The following is a 27,827-nucleotide window of genomic DNA, read 5'->3' on the forward strand; positions in this document are numbered from 1 at the left end:
TTAGTTAGCATTTAGCTTCGTTTGTTTGAATAAACAATGATTTTGGCTGGAAAATGTGGGAAAAATACAGCCAATACCCACATAGCAGGCCATTTCATGTGCAGTTCACCCAAGATGAACCCTTCTATTGTTAATGTACTGTAACTCAGATCAACAAAGATGTTTTTTTACTGGACATTTTTGCCAAAACAACAAACTTCAGTGATTTAGAAAAGAACAAGGCCTGTTCAAATGTATCTTTGTTTAGCATGTATATTGTGAAATTTGCCATATATGATAGTATACTGTATGTTGACTCAACAGACTTGTGTATGTTTGTAATGAGGCAACAGACACATGCAAACCGCAGAGTATAAGCATTTAATGTACATTCATGCATTGCGTCATACCACACAGCTCTAATGGTGTGTTCACACCAGACACAGATGACACGTCAAGCGTGAGTGATTTACGTTACGTTAAGTCAATGCGAGTGATTTACGTTACTTTAAGTCAATGCAAAGACTTGAATTGACATCCTGCTGCAATATTCACTGGAGTGAGGCGGCGCTAATGACGTGATTTGCATAAATGAAATGAATGAATTATTCGTTTTGCACATTTGACACGCTTAACGGGCGAAATGCATTAATCGGAGTTTGAAAATCTGAACTTTGGCTGGCATTTGCACCGTGTTAATCAATCAGGAGCTTGCTTTAGTATTGAGATGAATATAATGTAGTGCCTGTTTTTGTTGTCATGAGGGGAAATCCTTTTGCCGACACTGGACAACAGCTCATCAAACTGGGCTTGGGTCAGTCAAAAGCATGGCTGAAAGCTGCCAGTACAGTTTCTGGAAGAGTATATGAACTCACAGAGCTGGGTGCACCTCTGAAAGGACTAAGTGGACTTAGAAACGGCGCTGATTAAATCTATGATGTTTTTCAGCCTTCCTAAAGCACATAGAACACTGGGCAGATAGAAGCCCTGCCCCTGACTCGTCTATCCGCATCTATTGTGAATTGAATGTCACCTGAGAATGAAGCGAGTTTGCTGTGTGAATCTATAAACTTAAAATGTACATGCATCTATTAAAGCGCCAATTGCACGATTTGTTTGCAGAAGTCGCGTCTAGTGTGAACACCATTACTATGACTTTTTCTTGAGTGAAACTACACCAATAAACATTCTACTTTTAACAAACTGCCTATTTAGATATTATAGAACAATTTAACTTATTGTTTCAATACATTCTAAACATGTTCTTTTGAATGTCAAAATTCTTGTAGCCATATATGTTAATTTTACGAATCTAAGGAACATTTTCAATAAAATATTCTCTGATGTTGTACTGAAGAGAAACCATATTCTGTCTGTGGGATTGCAGGAGGGTTATTGAATTAGTAGCAGATTTTAAAATTTTTTTTGCTTGATTGATCTCTTTAACCCTTTCACTGTCTCACCAAGAAAAAAAATGGACTCCTAATGTCGCTAGTTACCACACTAAATGCATCTTTTTTTCAACACATACCATCATTAAAAAATATTAGCCTCTACCAAATGATTGATATGTCAGTTTATGGTAAAAGTACTAGAATTAATACATGCATATATTATAAAAAAATCTGAAAATATGAAGTGTACGACCAATTTATTTAAAAACATAATCAAAATAAAACATTTTTGAACACTAAATCATCTTTTATTTTTTGAAGTATGCCATAAAATATTTCAGATTCTCATTTAACTTGTTTTCTTGTTTTTATTTATTTATTTTTTTCAAAAAATTAAGTGTAGTAGTGCAACAGGATTATGGTTGTTGGATTTTTGTAAACCAGCAATGCTGTAAGCCATTATTTAAAACAGTCATTCTTTAGATGACTTTAACAGTCATTATTTAAAAAAAGTCAAAATATGGTCAACCATTTGGTAGAGCAGGCAGTTTATGGGTCTCTTTTCATCTGTGTAGGTGTCTAAAAAGAGATTTCGCAATCACAATAATGATTTGGCAGAAATGTAGTATTTGTCACCAGGATTATGCTCATAACAGACACACCCAACATGCATAATAGCTTTGGCATTTGCATGAACTTCCCAGTTTTGTTATCTGCTTTAGTTGTAGTTCACATACGCAAAGCAAAGAAAACTGATAACCGTCAGCTTTATCAAGGAGGTAATGATGGATTTGTACCACTTCACACTTGGCTAGACATTTCAATTATTACCCCCTCCCCCCATTGGATGAGAGATATACCAGATTGAGATATATATATACCAGTTTGCGAGAAATTATTATTCATTTGCGGGCATTTGGGAGTCTCTGTGCACTTGCAGGATACTCCTAGTCTTAGCAACTGGATGAATGTAAAGGAGGATTAGGCAAAATTGTTTCTACTCTATAACTAATGTTCTCAACTCACAGCAATAAAACTTTACAATGAGTGCAACAGTTTGTATTCAATAGTTTATTATTATAATTTTTCATTTTCCATATCTGCAATTCCTGTATTTTGGCATTTTTTTGCAGTCCACTTAGAATCCAACATGGAAATCAATGTTTTCTTTATTGGCATTGATTGTTTTGAAATTTAAATGTCATTAACATGCCTGTGTTTTAATTTCTGTAATAAATAAGGCTGTCAAGCATGGATCTTGATGGTTTATTGTGGGTATGTTGTTTACATGAAGAAATCTGTGTTACAAGTTAAACAAAAATTCTATTAAACAATTATATTTTAAATTTTAATTCTAATAAACAATTATATTTGAACTTCAATAGTTTTTATCTTGCGTTTACATTAATTTTACATTTGAATAGCCAAAATTACAAGTTTCAGTATTTTAAATGCAATTAATCGCGATAATTTTTTTAAAAAAGGTGCGATTAATTAGTTAATTTTTTTTATCGATTGACAGCACTAATATATATATTTATATTTATATATATATATATAAATTATATATTTATATTTTTTGGCTTCTGTGAAAAATACATAAGCGTTGTATCTTTGTTAGATTAAAGTTATTTTATAACGCACAGCTGATGCAAATATTAAAACTGATGTCAATTTTTATTTATCATATTGGCTTTTAAAGCAGTTTCCTTTCTACATTATAATGACAAAAGTGTGAGATGTCCTCACACATAAGTGTGAGTCTTTTGCGCCTGCAATCAATTCATGTAATTCATTATTGCTTGACATTGCAACTTGCTATTATCAGTACAAAATATATTTAAACATATATGTATGCATCAGAAACGTTTATTTTTGTTGTGTGTTTTACAAATGCTCAACTGCACGATCTGAACACCACGGCCCTACACTGACAAACAGAGATCTGCACATAAGCTGCTATGATCTGATTCTAAACACGAGTGAACCAAAGCTGTTGTTTGCTTGCTATAATCAAATAAAAGAGACAAATTGCAAAAGTTGAAAAATGACATCTTTCTGCCAAATTGTAAGTTCAGCAATTTTCAAGTCCAGCTTCGTGTTGCCAAATGTTGTAACGCAGTTTTTGGCTACTCTTTCTTTTTCCCCTACGTCTTACTCATTTAAAAATTAATTTAAATATAAATATACATTCACCGGCCACTTTATAAGGTACACCCATCCAACTTAAGCACAAATTTCTAATCAGCCAATCACATGTCTGCAACTCAATGCATTTAGACATGTAGACGTGGTCAAGACGAGCTGCTGCAGTTCAAACTGAGCACCAGAATGGGGAAGAAAGGTGACTTTAAACGATGCATGGTTGTTTGTGCCAGACAGGCTGGTCTAAGTATTTCAGAAACTACTCATCTTCTGGACTTTTCACGCACAACCATATCTAGGGTTTACAGAGAATGAGCTGAAAAAGAGAAAATGTCCAGTGAGCAGCAGTTCTGTAGGCACTAATGTCTTGTTGATGCCAGAGGTCAGAGGAGAATGGCCAGACTGGTTCCAGCTGATAGGAAGGCAACAGTAACTCAAGGAACTGAAGTGATTTGTTAAAACCAAGGTGCATCTCTAAACACACACTATACATCCAACCTTGAGGCAGATGGGCTACAACACCGGAAGACCACACCGGGTGCCACTCCTCTCAGCTAAGAACAGGAAACTGAGGCTACAATTTGCACAGGCTCACCAAAATCGGACAAAAGAAGATTAAAAAAATGTTGCCTGGTCTGATGAATCTCGTTTTCTGCTGCAACATTTAGATAGGGTCAGAATTTGGCGTCAACAGCATAAAAGCATGGATCCATCCTGCCTTGGATCAACGATTCAGGCTTCTGCTGGTGGTGTAATGGTGTGGGGATATTTTTTGCCACACTTTGGGTTCTTTAGTACCAATTGAGCATCATGCCAATGCCACAGCCTACCTGAATATTGTTGCTGACCATGTCCATACCTTTATGACTACAGTGTACCCATCTTCTGATGGCTACTTCCAGTGGGATAACATGCTATAAAGTGCAAATCATCTCAGACTGTTTTTTTTTAACATGACAATGAGTTCACTGTACTTTAAATGGCCTCCACAGTCACCATATCTCAATCCAATAGACCACCTTTGGGATATGGGGGAACCATGGACGTATAGCCGAAAAATCTGCAGTCAATATGGACCAAAATCTCTGAGGAATATTTCCAGTACCTTGTTGAATCTATGCCACAAAGGCAGTTTTGAAGGCAAAAGGTGGTCCAACCCAGTAGTAGTGGGGTGTATCTAAAAAAGTGGCCGGTGAGTGTAAAATGTCTTCGTAAGGACACCAGCGATCCTCTAAAGTAATGTCTGAATGTGTACAGTTGAAGTCAGAATTATTAGCCCTCTTCGAATTTTTTTCTTCTTTTTTAAAATATTTTCCAAATGATGTTTAACAGAGCAAGGAAATTTTCACAGTATGTCTGATAATATTTTTTTCTTCTAGGAAAAGTCTTTTGTTTTGTTTCGGCTAGAATAAAAGCAGTTTTTTATTTTTTAAAAGCCATTTTAGGGACAAAATTATTAGCCCCTTTAAGCTATTTTTTTTCTTCATAATCTACAGAACAATCTACTGTTATACAATAACTTGCCTAATTACCCTAACCGGCCTAGTTAACCGAATTAATCTAGTTAAACCTTCAAATGTCACTTTAAGCTGTATAGAAGTGTCTTGAATATATCTAGTAAAATATTATTTACTGTCCTCATGGCAAAGAGAAAAGAAATTATCAGTTATTAGAGATTAAAAGAGTTATTAAAACTATTATGATTAGAAATGTGTTGAAATAAAAAAAAATCTTCTCCCAGTTAAATTGAAATGGGGGAAAAAACAAAAACAAATAGCAAGCGGTCTAATAATTAGGGGGGCTAATAATTCTGACTTAAACTATGTATGTGTATCGGTATTATATATTATGGCATTATGTTATGAAAATGCATATACTTAATGTACATTTCTGATTATGCTCTGCATGGAGCTTCAGGATAAAAGTTTTTTTGGCCATATTTAAATTTCAGATAATTTAATGGAAACACTTGTACATAATGGTAAGTTAAAAATGTAATAGGAAACTAGTCCCTCCAAAATTCTTAATATAATACAATCATTTCATATTCATCCTGCATAAAGCAGTTCATAGAAATCTGCTTGTGAGAAAGTGTGGGAACCCTGTTTGAAGTGTCACACAAACCCTTTTTTACTCAGCATGGGGTGGTTCTTTTCATGTATTGTAGTAACTGTCGAACTTCAAAACTGCTAGTTTTCAAGCCTGTCAGGATTTAATCATTTATTTATTTCCAACAGCCTTTATTAGGACACTGGTATTTTGGACTGGTTACAAATGTAACCAGGCGCTCCTTAAAAAATGTTGCAACATGTTACTCTACCAACCTGTAATCTTCATTGTAAACACATGAGGTGTATTTTACAGGGACAGGCACCAACGCGTGCTACATGGAGGAGATGCGGCACTTGGAGCTGGTGGATGGTGATGAGGGCCGCATGTGTGTGAACATGGAGTGGGGCGCGTTCGGAGATGACGGTGCCCTGGATGACCTCCGCACCGAGTTCGACCGGGAGATCGACGCTGGCTCTCTCAACCCCGGCAAACAGCTGTGAGTGACAGTTTGAGCCACTCCTGGCACTTCTTTTGTTGACACAGAAAGCCATTGAAGCCTTTCTCCCTGTAGGGCAGCGGAGTCAGCCGGTTGTACAACTAGGCAATTACGGAAGCAGGTAACAGGGTTGTTGTCACCATGGGCACATACAGCCACAAGAGGATTGTTGCATACACGTTTGTCCTTGGGAAGCAGTTTTGAACCAGCATACGTTCCTGCTAGAAATGGAGTCATTAGATGAACTCTTACACCATCATTAACAATGCATTAGCTTGCTTTCCCATCAGATCTCCTGGGTCTCTGAAGTTTTAAAGCTGCTGTTCTTAACCTAAAGTGTTGCAGCTCCACAGGCGGTTTCATATCATTGTTAAGAAGCAGCAATTTAAGAGCTTAAGGGATGCAGATCTGAAATCAAATACCATGATGCTATGAGTGCCTGTGGCTGAGCTCTCCAATGGCTTTCATTGATGGAGTCCAGCAACTGATTTCCTGATTTGATTTGCTCCTACATATGCACTATTGTCTTTGCAGAGCTTCTTTTTCTCAACAGAAAATTGAACTTTGCTTCATTGATTTTGAAGCTTCTTTGATTGCAAATCGAATCTCTAATTGTGTAACGCACAATAATCTTTAGTGAGACCTTCGTTTTTTGGTCTCAAGTTGACTTAATGTAATTTCTCGTTGTTCACTGAGGTTATATAGTAATATGGCATTTCTTTAAGGTTGAAAGCCAGTGCTATTGTTCTTCTGGATACTCTGCTCTCTTAAGGGAACATTGAATGTTGAGACTAGATTTTGAGATTGAGTACTGTAAACATCTTCACATTCCCATGGTTGAGAGTTTTATCTGCCCTGTGGAAAAAGACGTTTTTTTTCACTGTTTCTGTGGAGCACCATACGAAGCTGGCTTGCTGTTTGTGGTTTATTTCTAGAAAAATATAATTGGTGTTTTTTTTTTCTTTTATATCTGACTTCTACAAACCTTGTAGAGAAAGCATCCTGTCAGGGTCAGAAGTGAACTTTTCTACTAAGGTTCTGTTTTTACACCATGGCAATTGTTTCCAGGGAGTTTTTTCTCTTTTTTTTTTTTGGATCTTTGTAGAGACCTTTTTCTATGGAGCCAGATCAGTCTCAGAAATGATACATTTATAAAATAAAATTTAAACATGCACAGCACAATCCACATTTCCCAAAATCCAGTTTGTAAATTCAAAATATACTTCATAAATACAACACACAATTTGTGAATTCACAATTAAAAATAAATTATTTTTTCCATTTACGGGTTGCATGTTTACTTTTGAATTAATCTTTGAATTTGTTAGCTGGATATGTTTATTTCTGAATCGTCTTTTTGAATTTGCGAACTAGATTTGTGTATTTTTGAATTATCTTTTAAATTTATGACTTGGATTTGTGTATTTTTTAATAATTTGTTTTTGAAATTACAAATTAGATTTGTGCATTTTTGAATTGTCGTTTTGAATTTATGAATTGGATATGTATATTTTTTTTTAAATTTACGAGTTGGATTTGTGTGTATTTTTGAATCATCTTTTAAATTTACAAACTGGATTTGTGAATTTTGCAATCGCCTTTCAAATTTACTAATTGGATTTTTGCATTTTTGAATAGCCATTTAAATTTACGAATTGGATTTGTGTATATTTGTATCGTCTTTTGAATTTATGAATTAAATTTGTGTATATTTGAATTGTCTTGAATTTACTAATTATGTGTGTGCATTTCTGAATCGTCATTTTGAATTCACAAATTGGATTTTTTAATCATCTTGAAATTAGGAATTAGGTTTGTGTATTTTTGAATTTGTGAATTGGATTTGTGCATTTTTGATATTTTTGAATTTATGAATTGGATATGTGAATTTTGGAATAGTCTTTTTAAAATTGTGAATTTGATTTGTGTATTTCTGAATTGTCTTTTTGAGTTTGCGGATTGGATTTACATATTTTTTTAATTTCTTTTTTTTAAATTGGATTTGTGCATGTTTTAATCGTCTTTTGAATTTATGAATTGGATATGCATATTTCTGAATAATCTTTTTTAATTTGCAAATTGGATTTGTGCATTTTTTAATCATCTTGTGAATTTGCAAATTGAATTTGTATACTTTTTAATTATCTTTTTATTTTTAAATTAGATTTGTGTATTTTTAAATCGTCTTTTTAAATTTACAAATTGGATTTGAGATTGGATTCACCATTTGATTTCATGAACTGGATATGTTTATTTCTGAATTGTCTTTTTGAATTTGTGAATTGGATTTTTGTATTTTTTAATCCTTTTTTTTTCTGAATTGGATTTGTATGTTTTGAATCGTCTTTTGAACTTACAAATTATATTTGTGTATTTATGAATTGTGTTTAGGGAGTACAAGTTGGACATTATAACTAAATTGTGTTGTGGATGTATTAATTATATTTTGTAAACGTATTATTTTTTAGACTAATCTGTCTATAGCACATCAAGTCAAATATATGTACATATATGTACAAATATATTTTAGTTTTCATATTTATATCAGTAATTTTGTATATGTAAATGTTTATGCAATTTATGTACAATGCAGTTTGCAAAGTTATGTTTTCTATAGTTTAGTAGATGTATTATATAAGAGACATACTATGCCACACAAGGGGTTCTAATTGGATTTGCATTGTAAACCTTATGAAAGTTAAAAAATGCATTTGTTTAATTTCACATATTAAGTTTTTAGTGCTGTACTCTCCAAATCATTCTGCATACATCTGCAGATTTGTACACAATTTTGAGAGAAAAACTTTTGAAGAGTGTTTGAAAAATGTTGAAAAAGTCAGCAAATTCTGTCTGACCCTGCACATGAGCAAAAATTGCATGAAATATTTCGTTTGATAATATTTTTATGTGCTCAAACTTATTATAGTGTAGGTCTACAGTAGCATAAAAAAAATAATTGGTTATATTCTAGAATGTCAGTTACCATAATGCATAAAATGTGTTTGTGTTTGCAAAACAAAAAAAGCTGTTTGTTATATCTTAAATAGAAGCGTATCTTGGCAGTGTTCCGCTTTGAACTGGAATCATCTTATAACCAGTCGCAAAGTGAAAATCATAGTCTAAATCAAGTGAAAAGTCATTTCATTTTTTTTCTCACCCTTGCCGCCAGGCATACAGCTGAGATAAAATCTCCTTTTTTATCAATTACTTTCAAGGACATGTCTTTTTAAAGAGTTTAAAAAAAAATTAGTCATCATCACTTGTGTGAATGCACCGCCAAAGCCACCCGGGGTTAACTGTTAATAATGGTGATTGGAGATCTCTTTAGTACGGGGGGCTGTCCCAGTATGGCATCAGCGACCTTGAGATGACCTGTAACGGTGGACTCACATCGTTCATAATCCTCATCAGCACAATTTGTTTTCCTGCAGATTCGAGAAGATGATTAGTGGGATGTACATGGGCGAGCTGGTCAGACTCATCCTGGTGAAGATGGCCAAAGATGGGCTGCTCTTCCAGGGTCACACCACGCCAGATCTGCTCACCACCGGACACTTCCAGACTTCCTTCGTCTCTGCCATTGAAAATAGGAAGTTAGTACACTTTTTGTTTTTTAAATGGCTAACCCCGGGTCATTCTAAATGCATAGTTAACAACATCCTCGGTTATTTTGCTCACATTTTAACAATGTTTATAATTTACCTAGTGAAGGAGAACTGACGGACTGCAAGCTTTAAATGTTTATATCAGTTTTTTTTTTGCTTTATACTTATTTTAAAAAATTTGTTATAAAAACAAAAACCTAAAAACATCTATCACCTTGATTAGCAAAGTAATGGTATTTATATAAATGTTATAAATAATATAATAAAATTTCATACGAATATCCCACATTTCTGCCAATGGTTGCTACAGTAATGATAAACATTGACGAAAAGCCTTCTATGCTGACCCTTGTTGTGCAGCATTTGATTTTTTTTTCTGCATTAGTGATGTGGAAAATGACATAATTCATTTAATTTGCTGTTCATGTCTGTGTCTACCCGTGAGCTCTTCTAATTGCATTTCACAGCACTGTTTAATGCACATGTAAATGACTGGTCCAGCTAAATGACCTAACACTAGTTCACGCAGTGCTGCCTTTTATTTTTAACCATGTTGATTACTGCTCTGGTCAGCGCTGAGAAGGCTACTTTAAAAATGTATTTCACTACAGATTACAGAATACAAGCTTTAAAGATTAATATGTAATGTATTAATATTAGAGGTGTAAACCTATACTGGTCTCACGGTTCGGTTCGGTTACGATTATCATGCCTTCGATTCAGTTCAATTCGATATCATGGTGCATTGACGATGCTTTCCAATACAGTGTTATATTTTAGGGGGAGGCTATAACAAGCTGTCTGTATAAACACACAGTACCCTGTCATGTACACTGTCTCTCATTCAAACACATACACAAACATAGACAGCACCAAAGAAACAAACACACGCACACACACACACGCACACACTTAAGCCCTCGCAACAGGGAGAGCTCGCGCTGAGCGGAGCAGAAAAACGAAAAAAAAAAAAAAAAAGAAGCACTTTTCCGACGGTCCCTTGCTGAGAGCTCCTCTCAGCGCGAACTCTCCCGGCTAAGCAAATATTGCGAGGGCTTAAACGGAGCAGTGGTCGTAATATCCAGCGAAAAAATAAAAAGACAGCTGTGAAACATAACCAGCTTTGTCTTTTTGTTGGAAACACACTTTAGATCTTTTTAGGGTAAGAGGTTTTTGAGTTATTGCCGTCTATAACTGAATGTGTGTCAAGAATTTTGAAAACAAAACCAACTGAACCGCGTTCCTTTCTGGCGCCCCCCTGGATATACAGCACCCTTAGCATTTGCCTTTGGTGCCTATGCCACGGGCCGGCCCTGAGTTGGCTGAGTGTTGTAAATACTAATCGGGTTCACCTCCCTCGCGACAGAGCGCACAGGAGATAAATGACGTCAGTACATAATAACCGTTTATGATTATTACTGAACAGATACCTTATTGTCCGCGTCTGCATCGCGGTGCACCGAAGAAACAATTAATTTTGACACCCCTAATTAATATAATTACTAGGATAAAAATGTATTTATATTGTTACTAACCGTATATAAGACAAATAAATGTGATTCCAAGCTTCGAAACGCACCAAATATATCATAAAAGAAACAAAAACAACTGAAGCAGTTCTCTAATTTATATAATTGTTCAGTTCAACGAATGGACTGTACTTTAAGCGATTTACTTCACTAATAATCCTCTCTATGGAGAAGCAGTCAACGTGATTTAAAATTGACAAGGAAGAAATTGGCACAAAAGAAACGCTGAGTCTAAATTGACGGCCAAAGAAGCAAGATAATGTCATTACAGTTCAATGTAATTAGCTAGCATAGCTCTGTAACGATTCTTTAAGGGGACACATTGCAGATCTGTTCAGTATGTAGACCATTCACTCTGGTTTCGTTAAATAAAAGAAATGATTCATTCACTCAAAGAATCACGTGTTCAGGATGAATCAATCTTGAACTCTCATTACCGCAGCAACATTTCAGGTAAATAAAAACTGAAGATCTGTAAAGCACACAAAAGCTATTGTTTGACTTTAATAAACCTTTTTTTCATGTGTGATTGATATGGATCTGCAACGAGTTCTAGGAGAATTTAGGTGGTTTTTAAAAAATTAAATAATGAAACATTTGATGATTAAAAATATGAGAATGATTAATAAAGGACTACTTATATTTGCACGATGCTTTAAAAACATTTCAATTTAACAAAATGTTATGCTTTTTAAATACACTATATCAATATAAATGTGTAGTGAATTTGCAGTAATCTCTCAGTTGTAATAAACTCAGACAAGTTCCAAAACTATCACTTGAATATTTGTGATTGTGAACAAGAAAAGAGTAAACGGTCAAATTAAATTGTTAAAATAAAGGAGAAGCAGATCGGTTTGACTGTATAATGGAAACACTTCACACTGCTGGTGCTAAATCATTTGCCGTTGGTACGCAGTGGAGTGATCTGCTCTCGGGCTGCAGGTGGGAGAGACTGGTGTTTGAGGACTGGGCCGCCTGTCAGTGCTCTGCGGCAGGGGAGGGGCTGACGGTGTCACCTGCAGCTCATTCAGAAGAGTAGGGATGGTACAGTACAGACACATGAGAGTCTATAAAAATCGTAATGAACAAAAAAGTCACTAGATTTGTCGCTAGTCGCTTTTTTGAAAAATTGTTACCAAGGGGGTCTGAAAAGTCGCTTACTGTAGCGACAAAGTCACCAAGTGGTCAACACTTGACTGGATAATAATTAAAAATAATAACTGATTAGAATAATACAATAATAAAACTACAAGATCTGTTTTCTGAAACTAGACTGTTGTGCATGTCTTTCATTAAATGCTGCATATTTACAGTTAAAGTTTACCGTTTTTAGTTTGTGATTAATGTAGGTCAAGCAGAGACTATGATTGAGATTAACGCGTTTGTAGCAGTTTTTTAGGCGCACAGACTCTGCCCTATTTTATTTCAAAAACACTGAGTTTTACCTCCTCCTTGCTAAGTAGTGTAATGTAGCCCTTCAAAATCAAAGGTATTTAGTTAACTATGGAGTTAAACTCAATAATCGTTACATCCCTAATTACTACATGGTTAGGGTTAGAGTGTGTGCTAGGTTTAGGGTTAGTTGAATGGGTAAATGTTTTAATTAGAACAACAAGTACAGTACATTTAAAAAGGACACATTAAAGTAGTTTTACCAATGAAAGTTATTACTTTGCTGAATCTGCACTTTCCTCTTAACGAACAGTCAACATTAAACCGTTGTATTGCTTACATTGCAGCCAATCAGAATCAAGCATTTAGACAGATCATGGTATAACTTAAAGCCGAGCTATTCCAGTTCAATATGCGTTAATTTACACCACTCACATCTAATGTACATAATGAATAATTACAGTATTTTATTTGTTGGCTAGTGTTGTGAAGTAATACTTTGTCAGTGTGTCCTTTTATACTGTTCATGGCATGGAGTGTTATTATTTTGTGTGTGTGTGGGGTAATGATACCCCAAATAATATAAATAATTCTGCAAATAATACATGAATGCCCTCTATTTCAAGAAAGCAAAAATAGACCTGTGTTTAATTATTTGGTTTGACAATTTGTTTAATTGACACCAGTGGTGTTAATTTATGCTACAGTGTTCTGTATTGGTCTCACGTAATGTCACAGTGAGTAAATGTGTTAACACGTTAAACATGTTTAATTAATTGCATACTTGCACCTTTTGACTCATCTGGCACACCATGTGGGAGTTGGGGAAAAAAGCACCTCTTCAATGCCTTGTATTTAACTGGAACAATTCAGAAATGTCTTAATTTATTCTATTTATAAAGGTACTTGGTATAAAGGTTTATAATGGTACTTGATTTTTCAAATTAAATTTGATTTAACCCCTTAACTGCCCAGCCAAGAAAAAAATGTTTTGGATTGCATCATTTCTTAACTCCTAATGTCGCAAGTTAACACACTCAATGCCTTTTTTTCAACACATCCCGAAATTTCTAAAATATCAGCCTCTACCAAGTGGAAGATATGTTGGTTTATAGTAAAAGTAGCAGAGTTAATACACATACTATGAAAAATCTGAGAATATGAAGTGCTAGACCAATTTATTTAAAAGATAATCAATAAAAATAATCAAAATAAAACATTTTAAATACTAAATCATCTTTATTTATTAAGTATGACCTAAAATATTTCAGATTCTTTTTTTAACACACTTTTTTTTTTCCTGCAATTAAACCAAGAATGAAGGAGAGAAGGCAAGGACCCAAATGCAAATAAAACAAAACACAACATACAAGACAGGGCTGATGTCTAGAATCTGCCACCGAAACAAGAATTGACTAGACCGAAGTGGTTGAATCCTCAAATTACAAGAGGTTTCTTCAACCTTATCTTATATGCAAGCTACTTTTTACAAATAGAAAGCGTCTGAAAGCTGCTCGTTTCATGGTTACAGAATCTTATGAATATATAAAATAGCCTGACTAAAGTCTTGTCGTGGATCCCAGTTGTAAGAGCAACAAATAATAACTTGACTTCTAGGTTTGATCATTTGGAAAAGTGTCAGAAGGTAGATTTTTAGTGATGAATCATCTGTTGAACTGCATCCCAATCATCACAAATACTGCGTTAGTTTGGTGAAGGAAAAATCATGGTTTGGGGTTACATTCAGTATGGGGGCGTGCAAGATATCTGCAGAGTGGATGGCAACATCCACAGCCTGAGGTAGAGACATTTGTGCTGCCTATTACATTACAAACCATAGGAAAAGGCAAATTCTTCAGCAGGATAGCGCTCCTCATACTTTAGACTCTACATCAAAGTTCCTAAAAGCAAAGAAGGTCAAGGTGCTCCAGGATTGGCCAGCCCATTCACCAGACATGAACAATATTGAGCGTGTCTGGGGTTAAGATGGCATTGAAGATTAATCCAAAGAGTCTTAATAAACTCTGGGAGTCCTGCGAGAACACTTTTTTTTTTTTTTTTTTTTTTGCCATTCCAGATGACTTATAACAACGTATTATTTAAGTCATTGCAGAGATGTATGAATGCAGTCCTCCAAGCTCATGGGAGTCAATATTAATTCTTTTTCCACTCCAGAAATATAAAGTTTGCACATTACTGTTGTGGAGGGTTAGAAAAAATACTCACATAGGACAAGTGACACATATTGCCTTATTGGGACACTGTGTAATATTCGTTATTACACTGTGACACCCACACCAATGTGCACACACCCACACACAAACCTTCTAGAAAGTACTTGTTGAAGTGCAATTATGGGCTTCAATGTGAAAGATATACTGTATGCTTCGAGAAAAGCATGATGTTACTTTTACAATGTGTGGTCTAGCCTACCGGTGTTTTTTTATAATGATTGAAAAAAATATATATTCTCAAAGACTTCAATTATGCCATTTAGAATAGAGCAGAAGTATATATCCAATAGAGGAAATTACTAGCAGGCAACTGCTTTCACATATTCACATGTGCTGTGTCCAACCCAGAGCTGTTAAACTGTGCTTTGTGCTTGTAATGTTTTACTGGTGCATCATTAAAGCAAATGCAGTCCGAAGTTGATGGATGATTATTTTACAAAAGCTCTGAGGGTTGGGGGAGGGTATAATGGGACGCAAGCAGAATACGACTGCTTTTAGAGCAAGTGGAGCAAGTTAAACATTCACAATCGATTTAGCAATTTTCAGAATAGTTGATGAGGATTGCCCTGCATCTGACAATCTATTTTTTTCTCCCCCCGCAATGACATGATACTAATGGGGTACAAATATAAAGGTCTGTGGTTTTTAGCCTTGTTGCTTGCTTTTCATTAGTATTGAGAGCTGCTTCATAAATACTGAAATATCCTGTTTTTTTAGCAGACTTGTTTGTATTCTGTTGTGCAAAGAATTTCTTTGAGGTCCACGTTTAAAGGTGGAGTCCATTAATTGAATATACTAAACTGTTCTCATCCATCCATCCATCCATCCATCCCTTCCATTTCCATTCCTTCTCTTCTATTCCATCCATCCATACCACTTAATCCATCTATCCCATCCATCCTTCCCTTCCTTTCTTCCTCCCGTTCTTCCTCCCTCCCTCCCTCAATCCCTTGCTTCCATCCCATCTATCTACCCCTTTTTATCCCATCCATCTATCCCGTCCTTTCATCCCATCCATCTATCCATTTTCATCACATCCATCTGTCCCTTTTCATCTCATCCATTCATCCTTTCCTTTTATCCATCCCTTCCATTCCATCATCCATCCCCTCCATTCAATCCATCCATCCCTTCCATTCCATCAATTCATCCATCCCATCCATTCTATCAATTCATCCATCCATTCATCCCATCCATCCCATCCATTCCATCAATTCATTCATCCATCCATCCCATCCATTCCATCAATTCATCCCATCCATCCATCCATCCATCCCATTCATCCATCCCATCCATCCATCCATCCATCCCTCCATCCCATCAATTCATCGCTCCATCCCATCCATCGCATCAATTCATCCATCCCTTCCATTCCATTAATCCACCAATCCCTTCCATTAATCTATCCATCCTTACCGCTTCATCCATCCATATCCTGCCATCCCTTCCATAATTCTTCCCTCCCTCCCTCAATTCCTTCCTTTCTTCCTTCCATACTTCCTCCCTCCCTCAATCCCTTCATTTCTTCCTTCCATATTCCTCCCTCCCTCTCTCAATCCCTTCCTTCCATCCCATCTATCTACCCCTTCTTTTTATCTCATCCGTCTATCCCTCCTTTCATCCTATTCCATCCATCCATCCATCCATCCATCCTTTTCTTCCTTCCATACTTCCTGCCTCCCTCTATCCCTTTCTTCCATCCATCCATTCCTCCCCCTTTCACCCATCTTCCCTGCCGTCTGTCTGTCCGTCCGTCCCTTCCTTCTTTTCCATCCCTTGCATTTCATCCATCCATGTGTGTAGTGTGGCTTAGGTAAATTTATCCACAGGAATTGCCCTTGTAATGAAAAAAAAATTGACCATATTTGAATTGACCATAAATATTAATGAGCTTTGCAGCTTGTGAGTTTCTCGTGATGAGTGTCCAAGCCGCCACTCTTGAATTGAGAAAATATTCGTTTATGACAACTTTTCAGTCCTACCACAAATTAAAGTAAATCTAAAATCATGGTGTACACAACAGTCTCTGGACCGGTCTCTGACATCACAGACACCAATATTTTAACATCGGATATTAGGCATATACAGTTGAAGTCAGAATTATTAGCCCCCTTTTGATTTTTATTTTCTTTTTTAAATATTTCCCAAATTATTTTTAACAGAGCAATGAAATTTTCACGGTATGTCTAATAATATTTTTTCTTCTGGAGAAAGTCTTATTTGTTTTAGTTCGGCTAGAATAAAATCAGTTATTAATTTTTTAAAAGCCATTTTTGGGACAAAATTATTAGCCCCTTTAAGCTATTTTTTTTTTCAATAATTTACAGAGCATTCCATCATTATACAATACTTTGCCTAATTACCCTGACCTGCCTAGTTAACCTAATTAACCAAGTTAAGCCTTTAAATGTCATTTTAAGCTGTATAGAAGTATCTTGAAAAATATCAAGTAAAATATTATTTACTGTCATTATGACAAAGATAAAATAAATCAGTTATTAGAAATGAGTTATTAAAACTATTATGCTTAGAAATGTGCTGAAACAATCTTCCCTCCATTAAACAGAAATTTTGGAAAAAAATAAACAGGGGTGCTAATAATTCAGGGGGGCTAATAATTCTGACTTCAACTGTATATATATTGCCGATTCGCATGACATCACTCTTAACAAGCTAATATTCAGCCATTTATATGTGTGTTTGCGTCCTTACAAACATATTTATTAAATAAACAAAATATACATTTACACAGTTTATCCTTTTTCAGAGAGCACTGAATATATTTCTAACCTTATATCTCACATTTTGCATTCTGACAAGCTGTTGCTGCCTTAACGTATCTATTTTAGCTTTCCTGCATCTCCCGTTTTCAAAATAAGAGTCCCAACAAGCTTAGACTTAAAAAATAAACATCATTTTGTTTTTCCTTGGCTAGGAAATGTTGGGGCTAATCAAATGTTGCTGGGGTGTGAATATTAATGATCAAAGTCTGTGTTTGGTTTTTATTGGCCTGTTTTTCATTGAAATTTTACACACAGGATTTACATAAAGTGGAAACAATGTTTGAGGCTCCAGCTTTGCCATTTCTACATATTGAGCTCTTATTATTCAGCTATGCAAGTGTATCCATATTTTCTTAACGCATTTAAAGTTTAGCATTAATGTAGAAAATGGAATTAAAATGCAGTTTTGCTAATAATTCTTTGAAACCCAGTAGTGGTTTTCAAACTGGCTGGAAAACGGAGTGCAAATAGAAGAACTTATTAAAATCAGTTCAAAATAATATAATGAATAATATTCTAAGACAAATAATCACACAGATGTATAACTGAATCAACTAAATGGCATATTGGATTAATGTTGTAATTCTAATTAAATAAGATGTATGAATAAAAAAATAATATAGCAGTTGTCACTTTTTTCTTTTTCTGGCAAGCCATGTGGGGGACGTAAAAGAGTAATTCTACGAAATATTGCATTTCTCTCTTCAGTGATTCTGAGGCAATTGGAAACTTTCTGAATTGATTCTGTGTTTGCTTGCTGTAGATTCACAATAGCACTGTTTGCCTGAAACAGCTGTATTCTGCTCGCTTCGTATTCCATTCACAAAGAGCCTTGAACGTTATAGAAAAATAACTTTCCTTAAAGTTTGAAAAGGTTCATGTATTTTGAAAGGGTGCATACAGTAGCCTTCATTGTACCGGATGTGTGCTGTGAGAAATGCATGACGGTAATCTTTCAATCTGTGATTTTAATTTATTTTTCAAAGCAACTCTTTACAAAGACATTTGTTTTTGCTGTTTGCACAATTGTTTAGAATCATTCATTCATTCATACATTAATTTTCCTTTAGCTTAGTCCTTTTATTAATCAAGGGTAGCCACAGCGGAATGAACTGCCAACTTATCCAGCGTATGTTTTAAGAAGCGGGATGCCCTTCCAGCTGCAACCCATCACTTGAAAACATCCATACACACTCATTCACACTCATATGCTTCTGCCAATTTAGAGTACCCAATTCACCTATAGTGCATGTTTTTGGTCTGTGGGGAAAAAACCGGAGCACCTGGAGGAAACCAACGCCAACACAGGGAGAACATGTAAACTCGGCATAGAAATGCCAACTGACCCAGCCGAGGCTTGAGCCAGCAACCTTCTTGCTGGGGGCAACAGCGCTACCCTCTGTGCTACTCCGTCGCCCTCTTTAGAATCAAGAAATCAGAAAAAGTAAATTACAAGTCCTATTTAAAAAAAACTGGTAACTCATTTAATTAATAAAAAGTGATTTTTTTAAAATTCATTTATTTCTTATTTTTTAATCATTTTTAAGTAGGATAACGTACATAGTATAAAATAAGTAAATAAATAATTGAATAAATGTAATTTTAAATTGTTCATTTAATTTTCATTTTAATTTGTAAATTTAATTTGTTGTTTTAATTTATTAATTTTTATTTTATTTTAAATAGTTAATTTAATTAGTTTTGATTTAATTTGTTTTATTTTAATTTGTTAATTTAACTAGTTTTATTTTAATTTTTATTAACTTAATTAGTCATAATTTAGTTTAGTGTGTTGTAGTGTTTTGATTTTTCTTTTTTATTTAAATATTTTTTTACATTTTTTTTTCCAATTTGTTTAAATTTTTAATTTAATTTTATTTTATTTAACCATTATTTAACCAGGGAGCCTTGTTGAGATTTAATATTTCAACAAAAACATAATCTCATGCTTACAATACCACTCTCTTTATAATGCTATTAAATTCACAGAAAGACACAATTTTATTTTGTTTGCCCAAGGTGCACAATAAGAAAATGTAGTTCTACCCAGCTCTGTACAAACTCGACGTATATTAAAAAGCAAACAGCTGGAGGTTATAGACATAGATGTACCAGTGCTGTTTGAATTTCTCATATGAAATGCAATGATGGGTACAGGATTTTGCATTTGTAATAAAACATACACATTGAACCAAAACAATATTGGGGATGCTGGACCAAAACTGAATGTTTTATAATAATGAATTTAATTTTATTAAATGATATAAGGGGGCAAGACGGTGGTGCAATGGCTGGCGCTATTGCCTCACAGCAAGAAGGTCACTGGCTCAAGCCCCAGCTGTGGCTAAAATATGAACTTAGATAAAAATTGGTAGTAAGATTAAATAATTTAAAGTACATTTTGTAAGACTTTTGAATTCTAACTTCAATTACACAAATAATAAATAAAAACACTGCTGGTTAGTTCACAACAGCATTGTCTTTTTTCAGCTTTAATTTTTTTGCCATTTTTCTCTTTTGGACAAAAACTGACATAATGTGATTTAAAATGTGTAAACAAACAATTAAATACAGTTTAAAGAACTGAAATATGTAATGAGGCGTAATAGACATTAAATATTTTACTACAATTTCATAAAATTTTTAGTAAAATAAAAAAGGTCCTTGAACAAGAAACTACATATAGTACTTAGATTATAGGTACAACCCGTACAAATCTTTAAATCTTTAAATTCATATTTTTTATTTGATAGTTTCCAATATTATATCACATTATATACATTAAATGTTACATTATGTGCATTATATGTGCATATACATTAGATTAATCAGTACTGAAGCCAAATCTGGAGTTAATCTAACAATAACTACGATAACGGTCCCAAAATAAGTAGCCAAAGTTTATGGTATAGAAAAATATTAAACATAAATAATTAAGAGCAAAAATCAAGATAAAAAAAAAGCATAATTTTTGTTATAACTTAGTTGTTTGTATTTTGTAATCATCCTTCTTTTTCTCAATACGTTGACTAAAGGGCACCTATTTTACCCCTTTTTCAAGAATAAAGAAGACTTTTGTGTGTCCAGAACATGTATGTAAGGTTTCAGCTCTAAACAACCTTTGGATTATTTATTAGACCTTTCTGAAGTTTGTAATTTTCAGCTCTGAGCATCTTGTAGCTGTTTTTGATGCCTGTGCATTTAATGCTAGTTCTCCCCACCCACCGTTCCTACATTCCTGTCAGAGTGAGCCTCATTCTCTGGCTCAGCTGCGTCAGATAAACAGCACAGTGACAGACACGAAGGAACCTGGTCTCGTGTAATGTTTGTGGGAAATACTACAGTCATTTTCAATGAATATTTGATGTATTTGTTGTGTAGTTAATTCAAGCCTTTCTGCAATGATGAGTCACACACTATGTCATTTACAAAGTTTATGCACAGAGATGCGCTTTGCGCATAAGTTTAACTTTGCACTGTTTTTGCAGGCAAATGTTACCGGATACACCTTGATATCCACTGCTGGATGGATATCCGTTATATTCATGTACGTTAAAAAACAAACCTGATTAACGTCCACAAATTGGTATTGAAGTGTCTTCTTTTATGCGGCTGTGGTAATGAAGTAAAGACGAAGAAATCGCTGTAATTCATAATAAACATGCACGGTCTTAAAAATTGAATTACACTCATGAAACTCATTTTTGATCACATTTGATGATGATTGATGATCACAGAGAGCTCAACAGATCTTTTAATCTCAGTAGCTTTGCACACTTCATCTTGTTGATATGATTATACACGTTACTAGGAAGACATGTTAATACGCGGCTGTCAATCAATTTAATGGGAGGGGAAACCAAACTTCTACGTCACGTTGTGGTGGGCCTCAAAATGGGAGGGATTTGGATCCTATTTTTATGTCAGGAAATAAATTTTAAAAAAAGACTGCATTTCTATCACTTCGATATGACTGTGGACACACTGTACCTACACACAGCTCTGTCCAAACAGCTTACAAGAGATGATTTTCATCATAGGTGCCCTTTAATAAACATGTCCATTGTAGATCTTATTATATGTTTTTGTATTGGGGGTTCATGCATGAGGATTAATAAGCCTGGATGCTCCTAACATTGTAAGTTACCACTCTAACTTTCCCACAGACGTTGCAACCTAATTAAATGGATCCCTCGCCGTGAGGACTGATAGCTGGATACCAGTCCAGACCTATTTCACCATATCAATTACCGACCCCATATTTAGTGCCTTCTCCATCAAAACGAGACATCCGTGGGAGAACACCTGCGGTCTGGCTGAAGTGACATGCTTCACAAAGTTACTGGGCTTGCCTTAATGTCACCATCTGGTCACAGACTGAGCCTGTTTGTGCTGCGGGAGAAAGTTAGACTCATCCTGGGGTTTGGAATTAGGAGTTTGTACAGATTTCAAACTTTTTGAAGTTTTCCCATAAGCATTGTGTTAATTGGGCTTTTTAAATGGCTTTTGATGATTGTACAAGATGAAAATCTTGAGTTAAATCTGTAGTTTAACCTTGAATGCACATTCTTGGCATATTTGTAAACTCTTACCATAGATGATAATACTGTTGGGTTGAGTAGTCTTAAAATATTTTTTCCTTTCCAACTATTCTGGCATATGTTTTATGCAGCGAATGCCCTTCCAGCTAAAATCCAGTACTGGGAAACATCTAAACACTCACGCATTCTCACACACATTCATACACTATGGCCAATTTACTTTATCTGATTCACCTATTGCGAATGTCTTTGGACTGTGGGGGAAACCAGAGCACCCATGGGGAGAACATGAAAACTCCACACAGAAATGCCAACTGGGCCAGCTGGGGCTTGAACCAGCGACCTGCGTCCTGTGAGGCGGCAGTGAAACTTCAGTTTTCAGAATCGCACATCTTTTATGGGTGGAAAAGTAAAGTTAATGCCAAAACTACATTTCCTGCAAGAAGTGTTCATTTTCTTAATAATATCTATTTCAAGTTACTCAAGTGATGCTTGGTTTCCTGTCATTTTGATTATGCATGCAACTCCTAGATGTCTGATTTGTTTTTTGGGTGCCTGAGCAAATTGGCTTGCACGCGCATCACGCAGCGCCTGCAGTTAAACTCACAGCAGCGATCATTTTCCCCCGCAATTGACAGCAAGAACAAACATCGAAGTGTTGCCTGATTGGCAAGCTCCATGGGTTGCTCTGAGTTTTTATTAGGGATGCACCGATTCGATCTCGATACCAAAGTTTTGAGTATTGATAGATCCTGATACTGTGCCATGTTTAAAAAAAAAATCTCAACATAATACAGTTTCTATTGCTCTGGTGATAAACTTTAAATAATACATCTACTTTAGTAAAAATAACAAACCTATATATGACAGACAGCACATTCTAACTAAAACATGATGCTTGTTGTAAACTAGGCTACATTATTTGAGCATTCGTTATGACACTGATCTGTTGTGGTCAAGCTTATGTTTCCTTTTTTAATATTAGGATTTTTCTTTGAAATCTGTAATAGGCTGCCACTATTGACACTAACCATTGGTAAAATAATCAGCCTTTTAGCAAAGCCTGATATTTTCCTGCAGGTTTGTTGCTGACTAGTATTACTTAATAATCCCTCACCAATCTCACTGTGAGTGAGACAGACAAAGTTCAAAACAAGGTCCGCTTGTATGCTTCAGTGTCAAAACACAAACTGGTCTGTTAAATAAAATATTCTTATAAATAAAATTAGTGAAAGATTAGGTTTCAGAGAAGCCTGTATTAAGCTTAATACGTTTCTGTTAATGACAATCCATATTGCGCCCGTCTGTTTCACTTTTATTTATTTAATCAACTACATTGACCACAATGTGCAGCAGGTGTGTAAATGAAGCGCTTCAAGACACTTTAAAAACTGAGCAGCACAAAGGGAAGAAATTAGTGCGTTGAGGATCTATCCAATGTTTTATAGAGCCTTTTCTAATTTAAAATGTCAGGTAGGCCTACTTTGTAGGTGAAGAGCAGGTAATAGGCTAACCCTCTCTACTCCAGTATTGCTATTGCAACCTGCTGATTTAAAAGACACAGTGCAACATGATTAAGAAACAGCAATGAAGTCCGTGTTGCAGGTCAAAATTAACCTATTTAATGCAAAACTACATCCATTTCTTCACTAGTCTTAGAGTTTTTCGTGTTGTCATGAACGCGTCTCGCTGCTTGTATTGTCAATGAATGGCGAATGATTGACAGGCGCAGCAGCGGGAAGCACTGAACTGAACATGAATTTAACCACTTAAATATTCGTCTGTTCTTCACATTAAATAATAGAATGGCTTCAGAACAGTTGGGATATAGTCGGCCTACATGACAACTTTCTAGTGTCTTATAATAGGCTACCTTTGTGGCTTATAAACACAGAATATAATATCAGATTTGGATCGGTAACAGCTGGCCGATACCCAATCCAGCATGCGGTATTTAACCGATATCGATCCAAGTATTGCGATCGGTACATCCCTGGTTTTCATTTAATGTGTTTAACATTCATTACTAGAAAAGACAATGTTTAAGCTCAAAGCTTTCCCTTAAAGCAATTCAAGAACTCTTTTCAAATCTTGATGTCATTCTTCATTAGACAGTTTTCAATTACTAAAACCAATAAATTATTTTCATAAATTGCACAAAATACCACTAACACATCACATAATGTATGACCAAAGCAGGAATTGTCAGTGATGCATGCATATACACCTCCATTAGCTAAAGCTACAACACAAGCAGACACTTTGGTTAAAATGCATCAATATTAAATGTGCATTAAAACTGAAGTATGCACACTCAAATATTAGCCTTAGGTTTGCTCTAATGTTAGGAAATGTTGGTGTGTCGTAAATGAGAGGACACTTGCATGAGGTTGAGCATTTGCATAAAACACGGCCAGACATCTCCTTATAAGGGCTTTTGGCACAAATCTTCCAAAGCCCAAGCCTTTCGTCACTCTCGTCAACCATGCTGCTCTCTGCAGATGCTTTCGCCAGATCCCCAAGCAATGCCAAGTGTGACTTTCACAAATCTAGTTTAAACACAATAAACAGCTTTCATACAGACACAGATTACAGACCTCCCAGTAACCAGTGGCACATACGTATAAGCGCATTTGCATTGTTCAAGGAAACCACACAGCTTGAGATATACCGGAGCTTCTTATACTCCTATTCTGTCTTTTGAATGAAGAAACAACCTCATCTTCATCACAAACTACGTCACAGTGACTACGTTTACATAGACATTGGTAATCTATTGATTTGGCTTAATCTGAATAAGTAAATAGTATAATTAAGGCGTTTACATGAGTTGCTTTTTGATTGTTCCTTTTCATGATCCTGTTTAACATGTTAAAGCACATAATTTGATTGTGTTTAATGTCATTTCGGGAGTTTCATTTTTAATTGGTCAACTTTTGCTTTCATTCAGGAACATTTCATGCATGCCCTATATGACAAATGAGATATTAGATGTGAGTAGGAACTGCTGGGAGAGTGTTGTTTTATTGGTCTTTGATAATGCAACCTATTTGGGGAAAAAAAAAAAAAAAAAAAAAACGGTGTCTGTGGTCCTTCACTGACTTGGTAGGTGCAGAGAATTGTGTCAAAATGTGAAATGTGCGTGCGTGCCAAAGATGCCCAAATTTGGGCCTGTGGGGTAATGCCTAGTTCAGACTGCGTGATTTTAACCCCGATTTTGGCTCGCCGACAGGTTTAGAGAAATCGCCGACAAATGCCTGAAATCACAGGCAAATCGCTGCTCGTGCACGTGAGTGACAATCACACAGTATGAACGATCAAAGATGCGATCTGAGAGAATCGCCGATGAGTCGCCGATGCCTGCGAGATATTTGGCATGCTAAATATCTGGAGCTGTCGGTGATTCAAATCATGCCGTGTGAATTGAGTTTTGACTGAAAATAACATCGGCGATCGCCTACAGCCAATGAGAGAGCAGCTTTCACTTGTGTGTGCGTGTGTGTATACCTGCTGCAGGCCAGCGGGAGGCTGGGGGAGAAGTTAAAAGCGCTCTTTTTCGGTTTATTTGGACCCACGAAATGGAGAAAAAACTAGTGGAGGTTTGACAGGACTCAGGAGCAACCGTGTCTGTTTGACGGTTCATACAGAAAGAAATTAGTTTTTTATCAACGTTGAGGAGAAATGGCTAATTCCCTTTAAACCCAGGTGAGCAAACATGTACATGTTCTACCCCATTAAAGGCTTCTTTCTCATAATGTAGTTAATAACAAAAGATATACTACATGTTTTTGGCTGTGAGACGTAGTTTGGACGAAGTTGTCTGCGATTCTCCCTATAGTAAAGTCATGCAATGTAAATGTCCATGTCGACGAACCATCTTGCAGTGTAAACAAAGCAGCGACGAAACGCTAGCCCAGATAGTCATACAGTGTGAAAACATCTGTGACACGACTAGTTTGAAAATCATGCAGTCTGAACTCGGCATAAGTTGGCCCATGGTAACCTTTGATTTGGCCCGCCAACCAATCAGAGAAAAGATGGACAAATGATGGGGAAGGTTGGGGTGAATCCCTCAAACAGAAATTGTCATTTTTATTCACATAACCTTATGTTTGTTTGTTTAGTTACTACTAAAAAGTTAAACTGAAATTAAATGTTTTAATACATTTTCAAAATGGTCATGAAACCCTAAAATAAATTTTTAAAATGTTGACATATCGATATACAGTTAAAGTCAGAATTATTAGCCCCCCTTTGAATTTTATTTACTTTTTTGAATATTTCCCAAATGATGTTCAGCAGATTCAGGAAATTAAATATGGTTAAATACATTTAAAGTCAGAATTATTAGCCCCCTTTGAATTTTATTTATTTTTAAAAAAATTCCCAAAAGATGTTCAACAGATTTAGGAAATTTTCACAGTATCACTGATAATAATTTTTCTCTAGAGAAAGTCTTATTTGTTGTATTTAGGCTAGAATAAAAGCAGTTTTAATTGTTAATTTTTAAAAAAATGAATAGCCCCAAAATATTTGCCCCTTTAAGCTATTTTTTTCAATAGTCTACAGAACAAACCATCGTTATACAATAACTTGCCTAATTACCTGTCTAGTTAACCTAATTAATCCAGTTACTTGTCACTTTAAGCTGTATAGCATGGTCTTGAAAAATAAATTGTCTAATATTATGTACTGTCATCATGGCAAAGATAAAATATGGATGAGTTATTAAAACTATTATGTTTAGAAATGTGTTGAAAACAGACTTGAAAACTTCTCTACATAAAACAGAAATTGCGAAAAAAAATAAAAAATAATAAACTGGGGTGCTCACAGTGTCGTCACACTGACTTCAACTATATGCGTGGTACGTTGCTAAAAACACTATTAGAATATATTTAACTATAGAGTGAAAATTTATTGTTTTTGTAAAAAAACAAGCAAAAAAAGTGTTATAATGAGATTGTTATGGTTTTTTTGTAAGAAGCATATTTTATTTTATTTTTTATTAAATGTAAAATTTTTTTTAATTATTAATACGATTAAAGTATCTTTCTATATATATTTTAAATATTATTTAATTAGGAAGTTACTATGGCATCTTTAACATAACGCAGTTTAGAATATTTAGCTTTGGCCCACCACCCTAAATCAAGTTTAGTTTTTGGCCTTTCTTAAGAAAAAGTTTGGGCTCCCTTGCTATGGAATATCCTGTCACAAAAGGCGTCAAATCCTACTCGACAGTATTATTTAATTGCTGTGTTTACATGTCTTTACTGCACTATAATAATGTGACTAAAATTAGCGTACTCCCCATGTCTCAATTCGATTTCTGTTTAGTTCGATTATGACTTTTAGTCAGATTAAGGTAATCAAAAATCAATGTTTTAAATGGTATACTCTTAATCGGAGTATTGTATTAATTGTATTAGATACATCTTCCATACTTCACAATTAGATAAATCTTCCTGTTTTAAATGGACACAATAATTCGCCCACATAGGGCCCTATCATACACCCGGTGCAATAAGGCACAAGACATGTATGGCTCGATTTTGTTACTATTTACAGATAAGTGCAACCCTAATTTTTGCGTTTTGCGCCACGTTATTTAAATAGCAAATCAATTTGTGCCACTGTAAACTCATGGGTGTGCTGGTCTATGAAGGACATG

At 35.2% G+C, this 27,827-nt stretch overlaps 1 protein-coding gene across 1 annotated transcript in view; it reads left to right on the plus strand.

Annotated features, from left to right (window-relative positions):
- The window catches only part of hk2 (hexokinase 2), a 140,671-nt gene that overhangs the window by 46,678 nt on the left and 66,166 nt on the right, over positions 1–27,827 (plus strand). The window contains 2 exon segments of the mRNA NM_213066.1: positions 5,883–6,066; positions 9,498–9,659. Of these exon segments, the coding sequence (NP_998231.1) occupies positions 5,883–6,066; positions 9,498–9,659 (346 nt within the window).

Source organism: Danio rerio, chromosome 5 (genome assembly GCF_052040795.2).
Source record: "Danio rerio strain M-AB ecotype USA chromosome 5, GRCz13ab, whole genome shotgun sequence".
Taxonomy (NCBI): domain Eukaryota; kingdom Metazoa; phylum Chordata; class Actinopteri; order Cypriniformes; family Danionidae; genus Danio; species Danio rerio.